Consider the following 18,034-nt stretch of genomic DNA (forward strand, 5'->3'; position numbering starts at 1 on the left):
GCAAACTGCTGACAGGCAGTGGTACGAAGTCCAGCTGGCAGCCATTTACTAATAGCATTCCTGAGGGGCTGATATTGGAGCTGATGATACTGGTTTAATAGCTTTAATAATGACCTGGATGACGGGGTGCACTACACAGCCAGCCAGTCCACTGCTGGTGCTAAATAAAAGGGAGCAGCTGGTACACTGGAGAGCAGGGCTGCTCTTCAGAATGCATTCCATTGTAGAAATGGGCTGACAGAAATCTCATTAAGTTCGACAGAGGCAGAGGCAAAGTCCTGCACCGGGGATGGAGCAACTCCATGGAACAGCACAAGCTGGGGAAAGCAGCTTTGCAAGGACTTAGGGTCCTGGTGGACAGCAAGTTGAACATGAGTCAACAGTATGCCCATCCTGGGCTGTATTACACATGAGTGTAGCAAACAGCTTGAGGGACATGATTATTACCCCTCCATTTGGTACTTGTGTGACTTCATCTGGAGTACTTTGTCCAGTTTTGGGACTCCCCAGTACAGGGAAGACAGTGACAAACTGCAGCAACTCCTGGACAGGGCCACCAAGACCGTCAGGGGGGCTGGAGCATGATGTATGATGTGAAGCTGAGCAAACTGGGTTTGTTCAGTCTGGAGAGAAGGCGGCTAAGGGGATGTCTTACCGATGTCCACAACTGCTGTCTCCATCAGAGGATGTAGAGAAGACAAGCTCAAGACTCTTCTTGGAGGTGCACAGTGATAAGGCAAGAGGCGACAGGCACAAGCTGGGACACTGGAAATTCCAGTTAGATTTTAGGAAGACCTTTTGCACTATGAGGGTGGTCAAACACTGGAACAGACTTGGAGATACTCAAAACTCAAGGAACAAGGTCATAAGCAATCTGATGTAAGTTGGCCCTGCTGTGGGGTTGGGGTGGTATGGGTGGGGTGTGTTGGACCAGACCATCTCCAGACTTCCAGCCTACATAATTCTGTGATCCCGTCATTCAATCAGTTATTGCAGAATGCCTGCAGAGGAGTAAGCCAGAGGAATGCCTTGGCCATCCTGTGCTCTGACCAGACATGGAATTAAGCCTGCACAAAACATAGATACCCTGATACAATTTACTCTCTACTATGGTTAAACCGTGGCTTGCTCTGTATTGTTGGCTTCCAAGTGTGTCCTTCACAAGCGAAGTATTTTGCTCATATGGAGTATTCTGTAAAGGCTTGTTATTTGGCATCTACATTTTACACTTCTGTGATCTTTCTCACTCCTTTATACTGTCAGCAAGAGTAACTCAGCTGATTAATATGAATGAGGTTATTTTCATTCTTCACTCCACATAACTACTTAATATTTTAAATGAAATTTGGACAGTCACATATCTATTAACATTATGCTGGACATCTTTATTCAAACCTACTCCATCATTACAGTCCTCAGACCAGTTTGCTGTCTGCTTGGACCACGTCCATCTCCAAGCTGAGTACGTCCTGGGGCTGGGGAGTGGGGGAGGTGGTGGTGGGGTATGTGTCTGTTCCTGTAAGCCTTCAACAACAGCTTAAAAGGAGCAACACTGCAGCTGCACTGTGTCCAGAGGATATGCTCTGGTGAATGGCTGCAGCAGGAAATAAACAACCTGAAAGGTTATCAAACAAAAAAAAGAGAATCATACAGATTATGATTCAATAAGAGGATATTAAAGGTTAAAAAGCTGGGTTCCTGCACTAACCCTAGACATACGATGTTACTTCTTGCCTTCTCGTATTTAGTTTTCCCATGCCACCAATTCTGCATTGCTGAGATCCTGTTCTGCCAATAGAGCTCTTTCCTGATAGATTCAGACACTGATTCTCTATAAATCTTTGGAATTCATTTGATTAAGTACTCCAAGAAGAGCTATATGCCTTGCCTGAAGTACTTTTATAACCTTCTTGACAAACACATCAGTGACTAGGGATCAGCAAAAGTAAACTCTCAGGTCATGCTTCATCAAAGCCCACCTGTGGTCCATCAGGCAGTTCATGCAGGGTGAGAACTGGAGTGGAATTTGCCATTGTTCAGTCTGGAGAAGAGGAGGCTGAGGGGAGACCTCATCGCTCTCTACAATTACCTGAAAGGGGGTTGCAGAGAGGTGGGTGTTGGTCTCTTCTCCCAAGTGACAAGTGATAGGACAAGAGGAAATGGCCTCAAGTGGCGCCAGGGGACGTTCAGGCTGGATATTAGGAGGAATTTCTTTACTGAGAGAGTGGTGAAGCATTGGAACAGGCTGCCCAGGGAGGTGGTGGAGTCACTATCACTGGAGGCGTTCAAGGAACGTGTAGACGTGGCACTTCGGGACATGGTTTAGTGGGCATGGTGGCGATGGGTTGATGGCTGGACTTGATGATCTTACAGGTCTTTTCTAACCTTAATGATTCTATGAGTCTGTGATTAGAGGACAAGGGAAAAGTGGGCACTGTACTCTCTTTACCAGGAAATGGACAATGACTTTGCAAGAGGTGCCTCTGTAGAACAGTGAACACATGCTTCTGCATTGAAACGGCCATACAAATATTGCTCTTAACAATAAACACCTAGTCTAAATGCTTGGGGTGATGGCAGTAAACTGTGTTGACTTGCATTTGCACCATAGGGGGACCAAAGGCCCTCGGAAAGCTACAGATCCTTTGACCTGTGCACTACCAAAACGTTAGCATTGATGACACTCCTTTTCCAAGGCATCTACAGGGTAAAGGAAGTGAAAAAACAGTGGATGAGAGGAACATAGGCTGAAATCACAGAAAAGCCAAGGAAAACGGAAGTTAGGCAATTCTCAGCCAGTCAGGAGCATAATTACATACACTGGAGATTCAAGCACGGGCACGTAACCCACATTATTTGTGCCAAGTCCGAATTGGGTTTGGGGCTGTGCTGAAGTTAACGCACACAGCAACTGACCCTGAGAAACGCAAACTCTTGCAACAAGCCCAAGGCCTGGCTAAGACGCATTGCCAAGAAGCTGTAAAGTCAAGGGGTGGCTCAAACGTAAAAATCAAGCCAGAAGCAGGGTCGGAGTCCGGCCCAAGGTGAGGGAAGCAGGAAACCCGAGCCCAGGGAACAGAGTAGCAGGTATGGGGCTGCCTCGGGAGGCAAGGGATGCTTCAGGACAGCAGATCCAAAGGAAGAGAAACACAAACACATATACTTTCACAAAGAGGACTAAAACTTTCCTGTACTTGGTAACTGGGCTCCTACTACATATGCAAAAGACAAATTTCCGTATATTAGCAGGCAGGTCTCATGTGACTGAGTAAGCTATTGAACAAACAAGTACTGCCTGGAGCTCTTCAGTTTTCAGCTAAGCTGTAAGGCCTATGCATCACTAGAGGACTAAATATGAGCTGTTAGTACAGAAAAACAGCAAGACAGTAGAGGATTTACTGTAACACTTTTCTCCCCAGAAATATAACACAACATGCGCTAAAGCAGCACCAGAGTGGCTGAAGACTGACCTACTGTGGTATCTTTGAATCTTGGCTTTATTCCATGCACTGGTGTTCACGTAACTCATGGAAAAAGCAAAGAAAATTCATGCCTCACTAGGAGGGTTCCATGTAATAAAGACTTGGGTAGGTGGGACTACATGCACTGAACTGATTTATTCTCTGAAGCCTGATTTAAAAGCTTAAGACCCAAGCCTGCAGCTATGACAGTTGTAATTGATTTCACTCATGACACCTTACACCTAAAATCATTCGCTAACAAAAACTGACTAGACAGACTTCCAAAGTTCATGAAACTGTCACTCTTACAAGACTAATGCACACCTGAACCCACCTGATCTAATTTTTCTCTGGAAATATCAAAAAAGGCAGCAGATAACATGGGGAATGAATTACAGCTAATATTTATATGCAGTATGACTTTACTAATAAGATTTGTTGGAATGTAATTTAAGACCTGCCAAAATAATTAATGATCATCTCTCTACTGTAATGCTTTTTACAGTTTACTTTCAGCTTAAGGCTTAATTAAAAGATTAAAGACTTTAAACAGCCATTTCTTTTGCCTGCAAAGATGCCTGAAGATGGCATACACAGAAGTGCACTACGTATACTACAGAAGTCCTGCCAAGTCAAGTCATCCAAGAGGGCACAAACATATAGTCATCTACTGCACAGCATATTGCTGCTGATTGACACCCCATTTTTAATTTGCTCAGTATAAATTACTGTAGAAGGCTGGGCTCATAATGAGAAAATACGGGCTATATTGCAATGTTTACCAGCAAAGAAGAGTAATGAACATATTTTGTTCATCTACCCATTTTTCTGGGAACTGAGATAGATCCAAGAGTTTCCTAGACAAAGGGAAAAAAAACACTTGATTATTGACGTCAGTTAATATTAGTTCAGTTTGTGCATATGTGTATTCTGGTTTGAAATAAGAATGTTTTTCGTAAGTTTTCTGTCTATGCCTTTATCAAAGTACCTGTCTTAGTTCTCATTCCACTTTTGTAGCTCTGCTTTCTGAAACAGGATTTCCTCTGTTATATCGTCAGCCATTTGGCAGCTGGGGCATGAGCAGAATTATCAGGAAAATGTATGCACCTCATAAACACCGACGACAACCGTATTAAAAATAATTAATATCTGTATTTTTTAATTCTAAAAAGGCCCGTATGCTGATGAGACTACCTAGCTAGCTAAATCTGTATCACCAAATATTGATATACTTGCATATATATATACAAACACACAGGCACACGTGCATATATTTGGGGGCGGACTTCCCTCCTCCAAGCCAGAACACCTTCTCAAACTCAAACCATTCAAAAACGCAAAGACAAATTACTAACACCAAAAGTTACTGGCAAATCTTGAAAATGTGTCTAGGTGCCTAGCTCCGACAGAAGTTAAATAGGAGATACCTAAACAAGAGCTAGTTATACAAATGCCTTTGGGCTTAAAAGCTATTGATCATTTGGCTGGCACTTGGGAAATAATTGTGGAGACTACTGGCAATTGGACTTTCTTCTGTAGAAGTGAGGATTTGTATTTTTCTTGATGGACAGGAATACGAGAAATTAGTAAGGCTGAAAAGATTAGAAGCATGGAGCGCCCTCCCTTGCTGCTTAGCATGCCTATGGAATCTGTATCTATGTTTGCTTCTGCTTGCAGTTTTAAAGCGTTGTTTTTCCTTTATTCCGTGAAACACAGCAGCTTTATTCAAAATAAAGCCAATACTGCATCCAAATGTACGCCAGTGAATTGCAGAGGATAATCTATTCATTTCTTCATTCTTTTACATCTTCAACCCTAGAAATTCAAAGTTACCCTGTGATGTTAAGATACTACCTGAAGTGTAGTGCTGTGCAATTTAAATTTAAAGTCATATAGTTCCTCCCTGTGTGTTTCTGAAAAAGGAAAAATTACATTCTCCTATGAGAAAATAACGTTTCCTTAACAGCAGCCATCAAAACTAACAACAGGGAAAATTCTTGTGTTATCATGACAGTGCGTGTCTAATAATGTTACTTCACTTGAGCCATGTTTTCCAGATTTTCATTTTGATACAGAAATAGTGAAGAGCAGTGTTTCTTTGCAGCGCAAAGTAACTAAATAAAATAACTGACCACAGGCTAACCTTTAAAGGCTTCAGTTCATCCCGGTAGCACTTGCCTAAATACAAAACTTTATAAATATGTGAGGTGATCCAGCAACATATGTGAGCTGATTGAATAACACATTTAAGCACTTATTAAACATCCTGAAAGAGTCAGAGCCACACACCAAGTAGCCTGATGGAAATAATATAGTGCAATGGTCAGCTGAGCAGGCTTACGGAAGGTGATGCAGCTTTGGTTGCAGTAATTAAAATCCATAAATATTTAAGATTAAATACAGTATATGTAATAATTTAACACAGACAAGAAAGCCAAAAAAGTATCAGTAATTAGTTCAGCTTACAGTGAATAAACCAAAGTAAACCCTTGTATAGAAGCCCTCAGAATACTGCTGATATAAAAGAATTTAAGCAAAAACAAGTGTTACTTTTTCCTTTCTCTCCCCAGTCTTATATCAAAATTGTAACAATCAGGAAAACATCACCCTGACACTCTGGCAAGTAGTATTAACTATCCAAAAAACACAAGCAAAAAAGAGTGAACAAAGATATGAGCAGTCATATGCACATACAACTAAAGCCTCTGGCACATCTTCAGCAGACAAAACTTGCCTTTTTTGAGGTTTGAGGATTATGAACATTATCCACCAGAACAAAACCAAAGTCACTTGTCAAGCTTTGTAAAGAACTTGACGCTGTGACAAGTCCAGCTTCACGGCTGTGCCTGTATCAAATCCCAGACTACAGGGGACATCTTTATATTCGTTTTCCAATTTACCACAGTCTTTCTTTGGGCCCCAAAAATGCACCTGCATCATCCCCTTTTTGTGAAGGAGCTGCAGCACAGCTGTGAGCCCTGTGGTTTGCAGGTAGACTTTTTTCCCTTGGTATTCCGTCATGATTTCTTACTACTGCATCCCTCCTGCCCTTTTGCATTTTTCACTCCCTTGATCCTACATCACAGGCCCTGTCTGGCACCTAAGCACGGCCGTTTTTTGTTGGCCGTCCCAGATTGCCATCTTCCCAAGATGTGCTTCTTTCCGATGTACTGTTGCGATCTAAAAGGACAACTCACAGACGTGGACCGAGGAATTCTGAGTCACGTCTTGAATTATGCTATTTAATACAATAATGAGTGAACACAAAAAGAAAAGCGTCTTTGAAGGAGAGAGGATTTGCACATGCTCCTCCTTCTCTAGTTACTCACATCAAATGATTCATACCACAGTATTCCAGGAGATTTCATCCTGAGTTACCGAAGGTGCTACAGGATGCACTGGTCCAGATTTTCAATTCTGTTGTCTCAAATCTCCAAAGCATTTTATGTTGGTGATGGAACTATGAGAAAGTCTCCTAAGAGAAGCATTAGACTGTACTGCTACGAACACTGTACTGTGGGCAGGCAATGTGGTGTGTCTTAGTAAAATATGAAAAAAAGGCAACAAAATTTTACAATTATTTGCATGACTGCTGTCTTGCTCATTTTTCACCTGCTGCCAGTGAACAGCACAGCTCCCAGACGACTAATGTCAAATTTGAACAAATCTAAACCAATGCAAATTTAAACAGGTGTGGTCACTATCAAAGAATTTATAGTTGTGAGGGAAATACTGTCTTACTGATTTAGTAGAAAGGTATTAAACAGCCTCTTCCACTGCCTGCAAAACTTGTCAGGGATCCTAAGGGCCACCCATCCTGCCTAGAGACACACACATCAGATTTCAGACTGTGGAAAAGAAAGGCAACACATTTACTACTTCAGCAGAACAGAAAACAAAGCAAGTCCCTTCTCACTGGTCTTTCTTATGCTGTTCTTCAGCTTTTCTCTACACCCATTCCGGTCGCCAGTACTGTGACTGACGACCTGTCTGTTGTGAGTGAGCCCAGTGAGGAGGGAAGAGGGAGCTGCAGCCTAACAAAAGCCTGCACTGAAGCAAAACCAGCAAGCACCCTGCATGATGGAGGCATGCCCCTGTCTCCACTTAGTGAAAATAAGCTGATACACAGATGGACATACATAGGTGGATATAACTAAATGTATGTGTGCATGTATTTTCTTTCCATTTGACAAGTAAATCAATGCTCACCCACTGTAATACAAAAAATTAATCTGGCCATGTACGCAACACACAGATTAGCAGGCACTTCAACCCAGCTTTTAAAAAAAAAAAAACCCTAACAACAATTTAAAATCTAACACATCAATACGCAGCTATTCATAAACCAGAGCCTAATTAATACATAGCATCCATATGTCTGAAATGTGTGTGATCTGTGATGCCCACGGGATCCTTGAGTTCCTTTATCTTCCCTACCCTTGGGCCAGCATTGCCTGTTTCTAGTAGCCCTTTCTGGCTGTATGAATCAGCTTTGGCCATGATTTCTAATCTACAGGCTCGCTGGCAGTGCGTTGCAGGAACAACTGGGACTGCATGCTGTGGCTGAGCTGTAACTACATCGGCAAATTAGTTATTTTTAATTTTTAAATGAAATCCTGATTATTTCCAATTTTATTTCCTAGCTTATTAACAGTGCCTCTTAAATGGTGTTCATCAATTACTTTTACCTGCAGTAAACGCACTCTAATTATTCTTAAATCTGTGCTTGTTCTTACTGGCAGTGATGCGGTTTAACAGGAAGATCAATGCACGCTTTGTGCACACCTCCCTCTACTGGACGCAAAGCCCCGGAAAATCAGCAAAATACAGCAAGGCAATTTCTCTAGGGAGACACAAATATTAAGGATAACTAATAAAGAAGGAATGGTGCCCAGCTGTCCTTCTAACATCAGCTTAAGATTACCAGAAAATGTAATGGAGATCTACTGAAATGCTAAAAATAGAGGAAACAGAAGACTGACTTGAGAAAAAAATCTTAATGGATTTACAAACATTTTTTTCATTGCTAAGCGTAGGCCTCTAACATTACAGTCCCAGAGATTTACTTTGCGAACCTTAAGGAAGTGGTTTGGAGAGAGAGAAAGGTTAGGACTGTCCCACACACACTCAGCAAGCAGCCAGGCAGGCCCATCAGCAGCAGGGCCCTGGCCTCTGCCATCTGCCCTTCCTCGTAGCTCTGTGACACGCCAGCACCGTCGCCCTCCGCTGGGACTGGGGCACGGCACGGCACTCCCACAGGCACTGGGATACGTGAACTCAGTTGGTACTAGCTGCTGTGTCGATTCACCCACTCCACTGTGAGAAGCCACCGGGCTGCTGGCAGCAAGGCTGCGCAAGGAGAACGGTACTTACACACGGACAGCATCTCCTGCCACGCCTTGTGATCCTCCCCACTCCTCTGGCTGCTGTCGGGCACAGGTGCCTGCAAAGGGCTATGTCCCACAATCCTTTTACCCCTGCAATAAAGGAGTTAAACTTCTCTGGAAAAGGGTGAGCCTTTTCAAAGTGCCTTCACAAACCGCAGACGTACGCTCACTCTAGAACACATCTGTAAGACCACAAAACAACCCCACGCGTTGCTCTGCTAACTAGCAGGTGAGCACAACACGGGAACACCGCATTCCAGTGGCGCAGTTAAGACGCAGGGGAACATGACTCCACAGGCGCGCTGCGGCCTCTGGGCGAGGCCGAAAGCGGCTGGCGGGGCCGCCGGACTGTGCCCCTCAGGAGGCGCCTGCAGCCCCTCCCGCGCGTTCGCCGTCGGATCGGCCCTGCCCGGCGGCGGCACCTCCACCTCGCTCCTGAGAGGGGCTCCCGAGAGGGCCCCGCCGCGCTGCCCTCAGGCCGCGGCTGCAGCACCGGCCGCCCTGGCCCCGCCTCAAGATGGCGGCGGGGCGCGGGGCCACAGCGGCACGCCGCTGCGGCGGCGGCGGGTGGAAGTGACGTCACGGCGGGGCCCGGCGAGACGCGCGCCCCGCCCCACCGGCGGCCGCGGGGACTCCGCTCCACTTCCGGCGCGCGGCAGGGACGGTCGCACTGTGAGGCGGTCTCTACTGCCGCGGCGGACTCGGGTGAGCGGCGTCTCCGCGGCCGCTTCAGGTCGGGGCCCTCCGCCGCCGGCTCCGGGACGGGCCGCGGGGTCTCGGCAAGCCGCCCCGGGAGGCGGGCGAGGGGCCGGGCGGGGGTGAGGGAGCGCGAGAGCCAACGGCGGGGGGTGCGGCGCCTCATGAGTGCCAGCGGCGGCGGGGCCGCCCGTGCCCGCGGAAAGCCGCCTCGCTGAGGGAGCGGGGGCCGCGCTGTCTCCCCGGGGGGCGGCGGGGCTGCGCGGGCCCCCGCGTTCACTTGCCTGCGTCTGTTCAGCAGCTGCCGGGGCCGCTGCCGGCCCTGCCATGACCAGATGGGCTCGCCGGAACGGCGCTCCCGGCGAGAAGGCGCTGGATGCGACCCCCTGGGAGGAGATGGTGAGCGGCCCCGAGGGGCGGGGGGGCCGCTCCGGCCCTCCCTCCCTGAAGAAGGAGCAAGGGAAGAGGAAGAAGAAGAACAGGAAGAAGAAGGACTATCTGAACGAAGACGTTAACGGGTTCGCGGCGTACCTGAAGCAGAGCTCGCGGGCTGGCGAGGTGGCGGAAGCAGGCAGCGCTGAGTTGGAGAAGGAGGTAGCCATGGCCTTGAAGAAGGACAGGCGGCGGGAGGATAGGAGGCTGAAGAGGCAAGAAATGAAGAAAAATGCCATGGTGAGTTTTGCCTTGAGGCGTGGGTGTTTGCCTGTCTGTGGCAGCTTGTTAAAAACGTAGGAAAAGCTCCCTGTGGAAAACACAGATTCCTTATTCCCTGCTGGTCCTGCCAGGAGGTGGTTCGGTGGGGAGGCCGAGGGCCTTACCTGCTGGAGTCGTAGCATGTGCTAAGTGACATTTCAAGTTAATGAAGTGAACTTAAGTATCTCAACTTTTAAACAAACAATGAATTTCAGCTTAAGTCTTAGCCTTCAGCATGTCTTTTCCAGTTGAACACCGTACTTGCTACCCTTTAATGAATTCACACCCCCTCTTGTCTCCTGGGCAAAACTAATTCAGTGTATTTCTGTATGTAATTCATCAGTACAACACTCCTGCTGTTTTGGAACCTCTTTCTGCAGTATCTTTGGCTTGAGAATAGGAGTGAGATCTCCAGCAGAGCCTAATGAGGCTGTCTAAAAGCAGTCATCTCAGCACAAACTTATCCATTCAGCATAAACTTCTGCTGAACTTAGTCTGGGAACATAGTAAAGAGAGTCTACTGCTAATTAATATGAGAGGTGTAAGTTCTTCGTGAGTAAATGTTAGGACTGGTGCAACATTGCTTATATTTACCTAAGCATTTACTGCAGTATTACTTAGAGAGCTTGGAGAACTGTGCTGTAGTCAAAATCAACTATCATTGTTCATCCAGGGCACTCAGTTGTCAGTGAGTGAATACCCTGTATGGTGTGGTGTTGGTAAAAGGAGAACAATACCCATAATAATACGGTTTAACAGCACAGAGCACTGACAGTTATTTTGTGATAGGCTACAGTGTCTCTTTTGTCTAGCTATTTTTCCCCAAGGAGAAAATCCCTTGATATGTTTGCCTTCTAAAAAGACAGAAGACCTTATTAGGCTGGGATTTTCGGGTCTTTGAGTGCTGTTCACAGAATCTTGTCTTTTTATGTTAGAGTAACTCAAATCTTAACACTAGAGATACGTATCTGATAGTTCCCTCAAGGTTTTAGCTAAGAGAAGTAGTGGTCTGGTAAAAGTATACTGGCTATAGGTGATAATCAGATAATAGGAGTAAGCGAGTTCTTTAGTAATGTCACCTGTGAGTACTGTGTTTTGCTATATGAGCTGTCTATGAAAATGCATATAACGTAAAAAAATTATTTTCAAAGGTATGTTTCCACTGTAGAGAACCTGGCCATGGTGTTGCTGATTGTCCTGCAGTGCTTGAAAGTCAAGATATGGGTACAGGAATCTGTTACCGGTGCGGATCCACAGAACACGACATCAGCAAATGCAAAGCAAAAGTAGATCCAGCTGTTGGTATGTCTCAGAAATTTGTATTTTTCGAGGTGCTTTTTGTTTTGAGTTTTCTGACTCCTGAAATAGAAGCTTTGTGTTTTAGTAATTTAAGTGTTCTGAGTAGATAGGTTAATATGTTTAAAGGAATATAATATTATAACAATGAACCTAACAGTGTGAGAGACAGTATAGTGTTTATAGTATAATAGTATAGTAGTATATTGTCATTATAATGTGTTCACAGTTGTCTGTGACTTTACAAAGTTTTTTGATGTGGATCATAAACTGTATGGGATTTTGCAGGGGCATTTCCGTATGCAAAATGTTTCATCTGTGGTGAGATGGGGCATCTATCAAGGTCATGTCCAGATAATCCCAAGGGATTGTATGCCGAAGGTGAGTGTGCTAATTTACTAAAACCAAAACACATTCTTCATACTTGCCTGACGCAGAACAAAGTAACATTGTAAGTGAATGAGGATCATTGTAAGTGAATGAGGGATTTCTGTTTTAATTGTAAACTTAGAGTTAATGAGATGAGATGCAAAGTATGAGAACTTGCTTGTGCTTGCAATTTTAAGAGGCGCATAAAGAAACAAAATCATAATAGGCTGTATGTACATAGTCAGTATGTATTTAAATGTATAGGTACCAAAGTATGTGGTAAAAACATACTCTCATACTATATCTTAAGACTTTGGGAGGTGTTCACACAAAACAAGGGCTCTCGCTAGAAAGAATTACAGAATCACTAAGGTTGGAAAAGACCTGTAAGATCATCAAGTCCAACCATCAACCAACACCACCATGCCCACTAAACCGTGTCCTACAATGCCTCGTCCACATGTTCCTTGAACACCTCCAGGGATGGTGACTGCACCACCTCCCTGGGCAGCTTATTCCAATGCTTCACCACTCTCTCAGTAAAGAAATTTTTCCTAATATCCAGTCTAAACCTCCCCTGGCGCAACTTGAGGCCGTTTCCTCTCGTCCTGTCACTCATCACTTGGGAGAAGAGACCAACACCCACCTCTTTGCAACCCCCTGTCAGGTAATTGTAGAGAGCAATGAGGTCTCCCCTCAGCCTCCTCTTCTCCAGACTGAACAACCCCGGTTCTCTCAGCCACTCCTCATAAGACCTGTGCTCCAGACCCCTCACCAGCTTCGTCGCCCTTCTCTGGACACGCTCCAGCACCTCAATGTCCTTCTTGGAGTGAGGGGCCCAAAACTGAACACAGTATTCGAGGTTCGGCCTCACCAGCACCGAGTACAGGGGCACCATCACCTCCCTGCTCCTGCTGGTCTGGCAAACTCAAAAGGGTGATCTTACAGCACAGTTAAATTGGAAGAAAAATCACTTTACTCCTAACCCAAACATTGAAAGTAGAATTTCTATTTCATATCTCAATACCTGCAGTTGGATTACCTGCCTCTCAGGAGCTCCTATTAATTTCAGAAGTTCCTTTGAATATGAATTTCAGCAGAATTCAGCTTGTTTCTCAAAAGAGCTTCCAACAAATCAGAAATACTCAGTATTTGGTGACTGGAATTTGTAGTACGTGTTGCTTTACAGAGCAGTGTGAGTACAAACAGCTCACTCTGTCCATCAGAGACACGGAGACAGAGGAAGCTGTTTGCAGGCTTCCAAAGCAGGCTGCATATCTGCTCCAGGATGTTGTATTATTGTGCCTAGGAGTGCAGACCTCTCCATAGGGACATTTCCTCATCTTATTTACAAGTTGTCACTACAGAAAACTAGAACAAGATTTTTTCAAGATATGTATAAGAGCAAAACAGTGAAGGGGGGGTGTTCTGTCTTTGGTGGTTTTTGCTGTTTTTCTTTCCCAGATGAGTAACAACTTTCTCTCTCAACAGGTGGTGGCTGCAGACTTTGTGGCTCTGTGGAGCACTTCAGAAAAGACTGTCCGGAAAAACAGAACGCAGGTGAGATGCAGGGAAATGTACAGAGTGGAGTTTGAGTGTGCAGCTGAGTAATGTTTATTTACTGCTTTGCCTGGCTTTGGTCAGGAAAAAAGGGTTTGAGAAAAGAACTTGCAAATAGCAGAGGTGACCTTCCTTTGGGAGTGAGTGATTATATTAAGGGGTAGGTGGGGCAGGCATTAAGATGCAATGAAAAACTTGAACTTTCCATTAAAAAAAAAAATCTAGCTTGTGGGTTTCTAAAGATAATATGATGAGATAATGTGTATTTGTTAGCCAGTATTTCTGCTGCTGTTCACAATGTCAGCAGCTGTAGAACAAAACGGGTTTTCTTCTTTTGACGATTTGTGTGTGAAGTGGTAGAACTGAATAGAATGTCAGTTGCAGGGTGGAGGTACTGGCAGCTTGTAAAAGCTGCATGTGCAGGCAAGTGTTCAAGTCATTCAAGACAGGAGAGAAAGAAAGAGGAGACAGGAGATCTGTCCATCTAGATTCACCAGCTAATAAGCTGCTTGCTTACATGTTCTTCAGTTTTCCCTGTGGGTGGAAGAATTACATACTACACAAAAAAACTGTGCTAAAAGGAAGGCAAAAGCATCAAACAGGGGTTTGAAGAATGATTCCGTTACTAAAGTGGTGACACATTTGTGCATTTTTCCACTTCATTTGCATGGCTTACAGAACTTTTGGCTTAATGATATGCCATAAACTTCTGTGGCATTTATGTAAGAAATTTTTATGGAGGCAATAGAGGCCTATACTTCAGCTGTTTTCCATATCTGATCCTATATATATGATATTGTTGCAACCGAGACCATATGTAACCTTCTACATGTATGCTGCTTTGCTCATTTAGAACAAGTGAGATTGAGCCTTAACTGGTCTGACAGAAGTTTCTGATATGAAAAGACTCTTTAAAATTTCCCCAAATTTGTCAGCCACAGCAGATGGTGGGGCAGTGCTCCCACTCAGATGACCTGTAAGCCTGTAACATAGCCCTTGTTGGACCTCTGCATGGCATATTTACGGCAAATGGCCTTTGTGTGGTTAGCACTTTTTATAAGTCAAAAGCCTGTACAGGTGCAGTAGGAGAAAAGAAGTGCTTGTAGGGAACAGCGTTGCTCGAAGCTGGGCCAGCTGTTACCAGGGTATAGCAGTCTTCAGTTGTTAGTGCAGCCCAGTGCTCTCTGGCAGCAGGGCTCTAAACCATATGTGAAGCAGAACTGGAATTTTTTCTCCCTTTTTTTGGGGGAAGTTTTATGTCCGTAATGAAGCCTGACAGTGCTGTTTTATTTCCCAAGGGACATCTTAGTCCTTCTGCTGATGTTTCAAAATTAGTATTGCTGGTTAAAAATAGTTGAATTAATTGGAACTGTGACACCATTGGTAAGAATTGTAATATTCTTTGAAATCAGTTTGCATCACACAAAATACTTTTAGAGAGACTACATGAAGATAGCTGATAGCTGGTGAAGAAGTTCAGGCACTACAGCTTATCATTTCTTCAGGTGGAGTTACTTGGCCTGCTTTAATACACAGAAGTTAACCCCAGTAAACATCGATTTATCCATGGAATATTCTTGGTATGATTTGATTTGTTGCTCTCAAAATTAGATTATCATTTGGAAAAGAAATACAGGTTGGTTAGCAGTGTTTCTGCTAGGAAAGAGGTGTTAATTGGTCTAAATAGTGTTTAAACAGCAAAAAGGTGGTGTTGATTATATGCTGGGATGCGAGTTGAGAAATGTAAATTTTGCTCTATTGTGCTTCTTCAAGTTTAGTTTTTGCTTGACATACTCTGAAATCTTCATCATAAGAGTTATTAGGACTTATGAGAGAGGTCATCTATCGTCTGCATACTCTTCAAGTGTTTCTTTGGACAGTCAAACAGCAAAAAACAGTAACGATTTCTGAACCTTGACAATCTGCATGGGGGAAGAAAGGCAGTTTACAGAACACAATTTAAAAAAAAAAAAATGTTGCGTAAGGAGAGTTGGCTTCAGAGCTAGAACTAAACTGATAGACCTTTGGTGAATCAATGACAGGCCTTTGCAGGCCAAATCTTCCTGAAACGTGAAAGTTTGGTATAATGGTAATGCTTAGCCTTTCCATAATACCTTGTCTCTTACTCTACAGATCAGTTTACAGTTGGGCGATGGGCCATTGGAATGAGCGCAGATTATGAAGAAATTACAGAAACGCCAAAGCTGCAAAAAGCGAAAGTGAAAGTACCCAAAGTTGTTACTTTTTGAAGGCCTCTTGGCTCTGAACCACAGTTAGCCTGCACGGCTTCACTCCAGAGCAGTGACTGCACAGCGTGGATTGCTGGTTCCAGAAAATCAAGCAGACCGCTGCTGCTAAATTTTCTTTTTTGCATCCCCCCATTTTTCCAGTTTGCCTCCCAGACTCACCTAGCTTACTGAAAAGCTGTGAACAACAGAAATGCAGCAAGTGGGTATTTTATTTTTATGTTATCTCCTGAAACAGAGCCTTACTCTGATTCACATTCCCTCTCACTGCCAGCTCTCTGAAGAGGGGAATTGCTGCTTCTCGTAACAGGGATCTGGTTGCAGTAACCAAATGCACAGGGCATGTGCATTTCATCATGGGGGTTTATGACCACTGGATTTCGGTGGTCAGTATTGTTACTCTGCTATTGTTGCTCTGATACTGTGCTGCTCACATATCAGACGCACACAATCATGCTGATCTACTGAGAGTATTTCTGTATCACTCTGAAAGGGATTGTGGGTATTTTCTAAAGACTTGTTGGGTTCTGGTTTGGTTTTGCCTTCTCCTTTTAGAAAGAATGATTTCTTGCTCTGTATGTGCAAGCTTGAACAGTCTTGCAGTGAAGTTACTGGGTAAACCCTACAGCCTGTAGAGCTTGTGGGTGCAATTCCTGCTACTCAGCTAAGTAAGTTCATGCGTTAACCTGATAGTTTATGCGTGTTGGATTGTTTGAGTATTTGTTCACTAATACAAACAGAATCATGCCCTTCCTCTGATACCTGTGGTGAAATGCACCTGAGAAGAGTTGGAGAGCAAGTGAGCAGCTTTCTTAGTTTCTTTATTTTTTTCAAGGGAAGTGCTCAGAAATCTTCAGTGTTTCTATCCCGTGGTGAGTTGGGAGTAAACTTTGCTTTGTGTTACACATGCCTGCTCAATGGCAGATTTATTTATTTTTAAATGGGGACTGCAGGCAGAAAAACTGCAGCCTTAGAAAAACTGTTATATATTAAAGTTACAAAGCCAACTCAAAATGGAGTTCTGCAACAGCTCTCCAAATACTGTAGTAATTCAGCCTGCACAGCCAGCAGTGGTCGGCTTTCACTTGTGTCTGATGATCTCGCCTGAGATAAACGAGGAAGTGCGATGTTGCTGGAGAAGTGCACCTTGAGCTCATCTCACATGCAGAGCTTCATTCTGAACTGGCATCTTGATGCAGCTCTGGGCAGTGCGTGCAGGTGCTGTGCACGGTCGCTGCATAGGCAGGCATCTGCGACATCGGGCTTCTCAGTCCTCTACTGCAGCTGTGGCTGCCATCAGACAAGTACAGCGTGTCTGTGTCCCAAAAATCTTAAATGTGCCTTCTAAAAACTTCAGCTTGCGTTATACATTAACAAGGAACAATCCTTGAGGGGAAGGTACACAGTGGTAAAGCTATTGCTTATAAAGAATTAATTCATCCTTTGAATAAAATTGTCCTAATGGTCCATACATCGCCCTGGTGAGAACACAGAAGGAACACCGGATAGCAACCGTGAACTCAGGACTGGGGTTTGAGGTGCCAAAGACCAGCTGCTGAAACTATGAGTGTGGAACGTACTTTTCTTACAGCAGAAAACAAATACAGGAATTTAATTGCATTGATATTTTTTGTATTTGTACCTGTTAATTTTTTTAATAAAACACTGCTAAAGAATTAGAGCTTGTTTTAGGTTTCCTGGTTCTGCTCTGGATATATAGGCACATAAGTTGACTAAGATAGAGCATGTATATTCAGTTTATGATAACTGGACCACATGTTTAAACGGGGAAAAGGTGTGGATGAAATCAAGGATGAGTTACAGAGTTTTGGTTAACTATTGGATTAAAGCGCAAAGCAGGATCACTTTCATGTGGACATTTATCCCCTATAACGTTCTCCAGATAGCTCTTGCAGTAGCCCCACAGCAGAGTTCAGTGTGTCAGTATCTCTAAAGGCAAGTTACAAACTATGCTGTGTAGGAAGCCACCCAAGTAGCTGATAAATGCTTGGTGCAGGCAGTGTTTGAGCTCTTTCTCTCTGATGTGTCATGCCTGTCTTCAGGTGTCTCTGTTCACTAAAAAGTGGGACCACAGAAACTTACTTCCTTACCTGCCCCTCAAGAGCTTGTCTGCCATCACAGCAGGAGTGGGCAGGACTTGAGGGAGCTGAGCTCCTGGTCCGCAGAGGGGGCCTGGACCCTTCTGTTACCAGCCAGGCCAGGTGAAGGCAGGCAGGGCCTCAGTGGTTTTCATGCTCTGGAGTGGGCTGCTCTGAGGCTGCTGTCTTCACTCCCTAGACTGAGGTATTGCACCTTACCCACGTGA

At 44.4% G+C, this 18,034-nt stretch overlaps 1 protein-coding gene across 1 annotated transcript; it reads left to right on the plus strand.

The window, feature by feature from the left end:
* The first annotated feature begins 9,871 nt into the window (after nucleotides 1-9,871).
* Nucleotides 9,872-17,334, plus strand: ZCCHC9 (zinc finger CCHC-type containing 9). Its single transcript, XM_009811300.2, has 5 exons — nucleotides 9,872-10,216; nucleotides 11,389-11,539; nucleotides 11,822-11,914; nucleotides 13,394-13,462; nucleotides 15,596-17,334. The coding sequence occupies exons 1-5, from the start codon at nucleotides 9,872-9,874 to the stop codon at nucleotides 15,709-15,711; spliced, it is 774 nt and encodes a 257-aa protein (XP_009809602.2). The 3' UTR covers nucleotides 15,712-17,334.
* Nucleotides 17,335-18,034: the final 700 nt, after the last annotated feature.

This window comes from Gavia stellata, chromosome Z (genome assembly GCF_030936135.1).
Source record: "Gavia stellata isolate bGavSte3 chromosome Z, bGavSte3.hap2, whole genome shotgun sequence".
Taxonomy (NCBI): Eukaryota; Metazoa; Chordata; class Aves; order Gaviiformes; family Gaviidae; genus Gavia; species Gavia stellata.

Coding starts and splice junctions, on each gene's coding strand:
- ZCCHC9 (XM_009811300.2), top strand. CDS start 9,872: ATGACCAGATGGGCTCGCCGGAACGGCGCTCCCGGCGAGAAGGCGCTG. Junction 11,540..11,821: donor AAAAGTAGATCCAGCTGTTG/GTATGTCTCAGA, acceptor GGGATTTTGCAG/GGGCATTTCCGTATGCAAAA. Junction 11,915..13,393: donor CAAGGGATTGTATGCCGAAG/GTGAGTGTGCTA, acceptor CTCTCTCAACAG/GTGGTGGCTGCAGACTTTGT.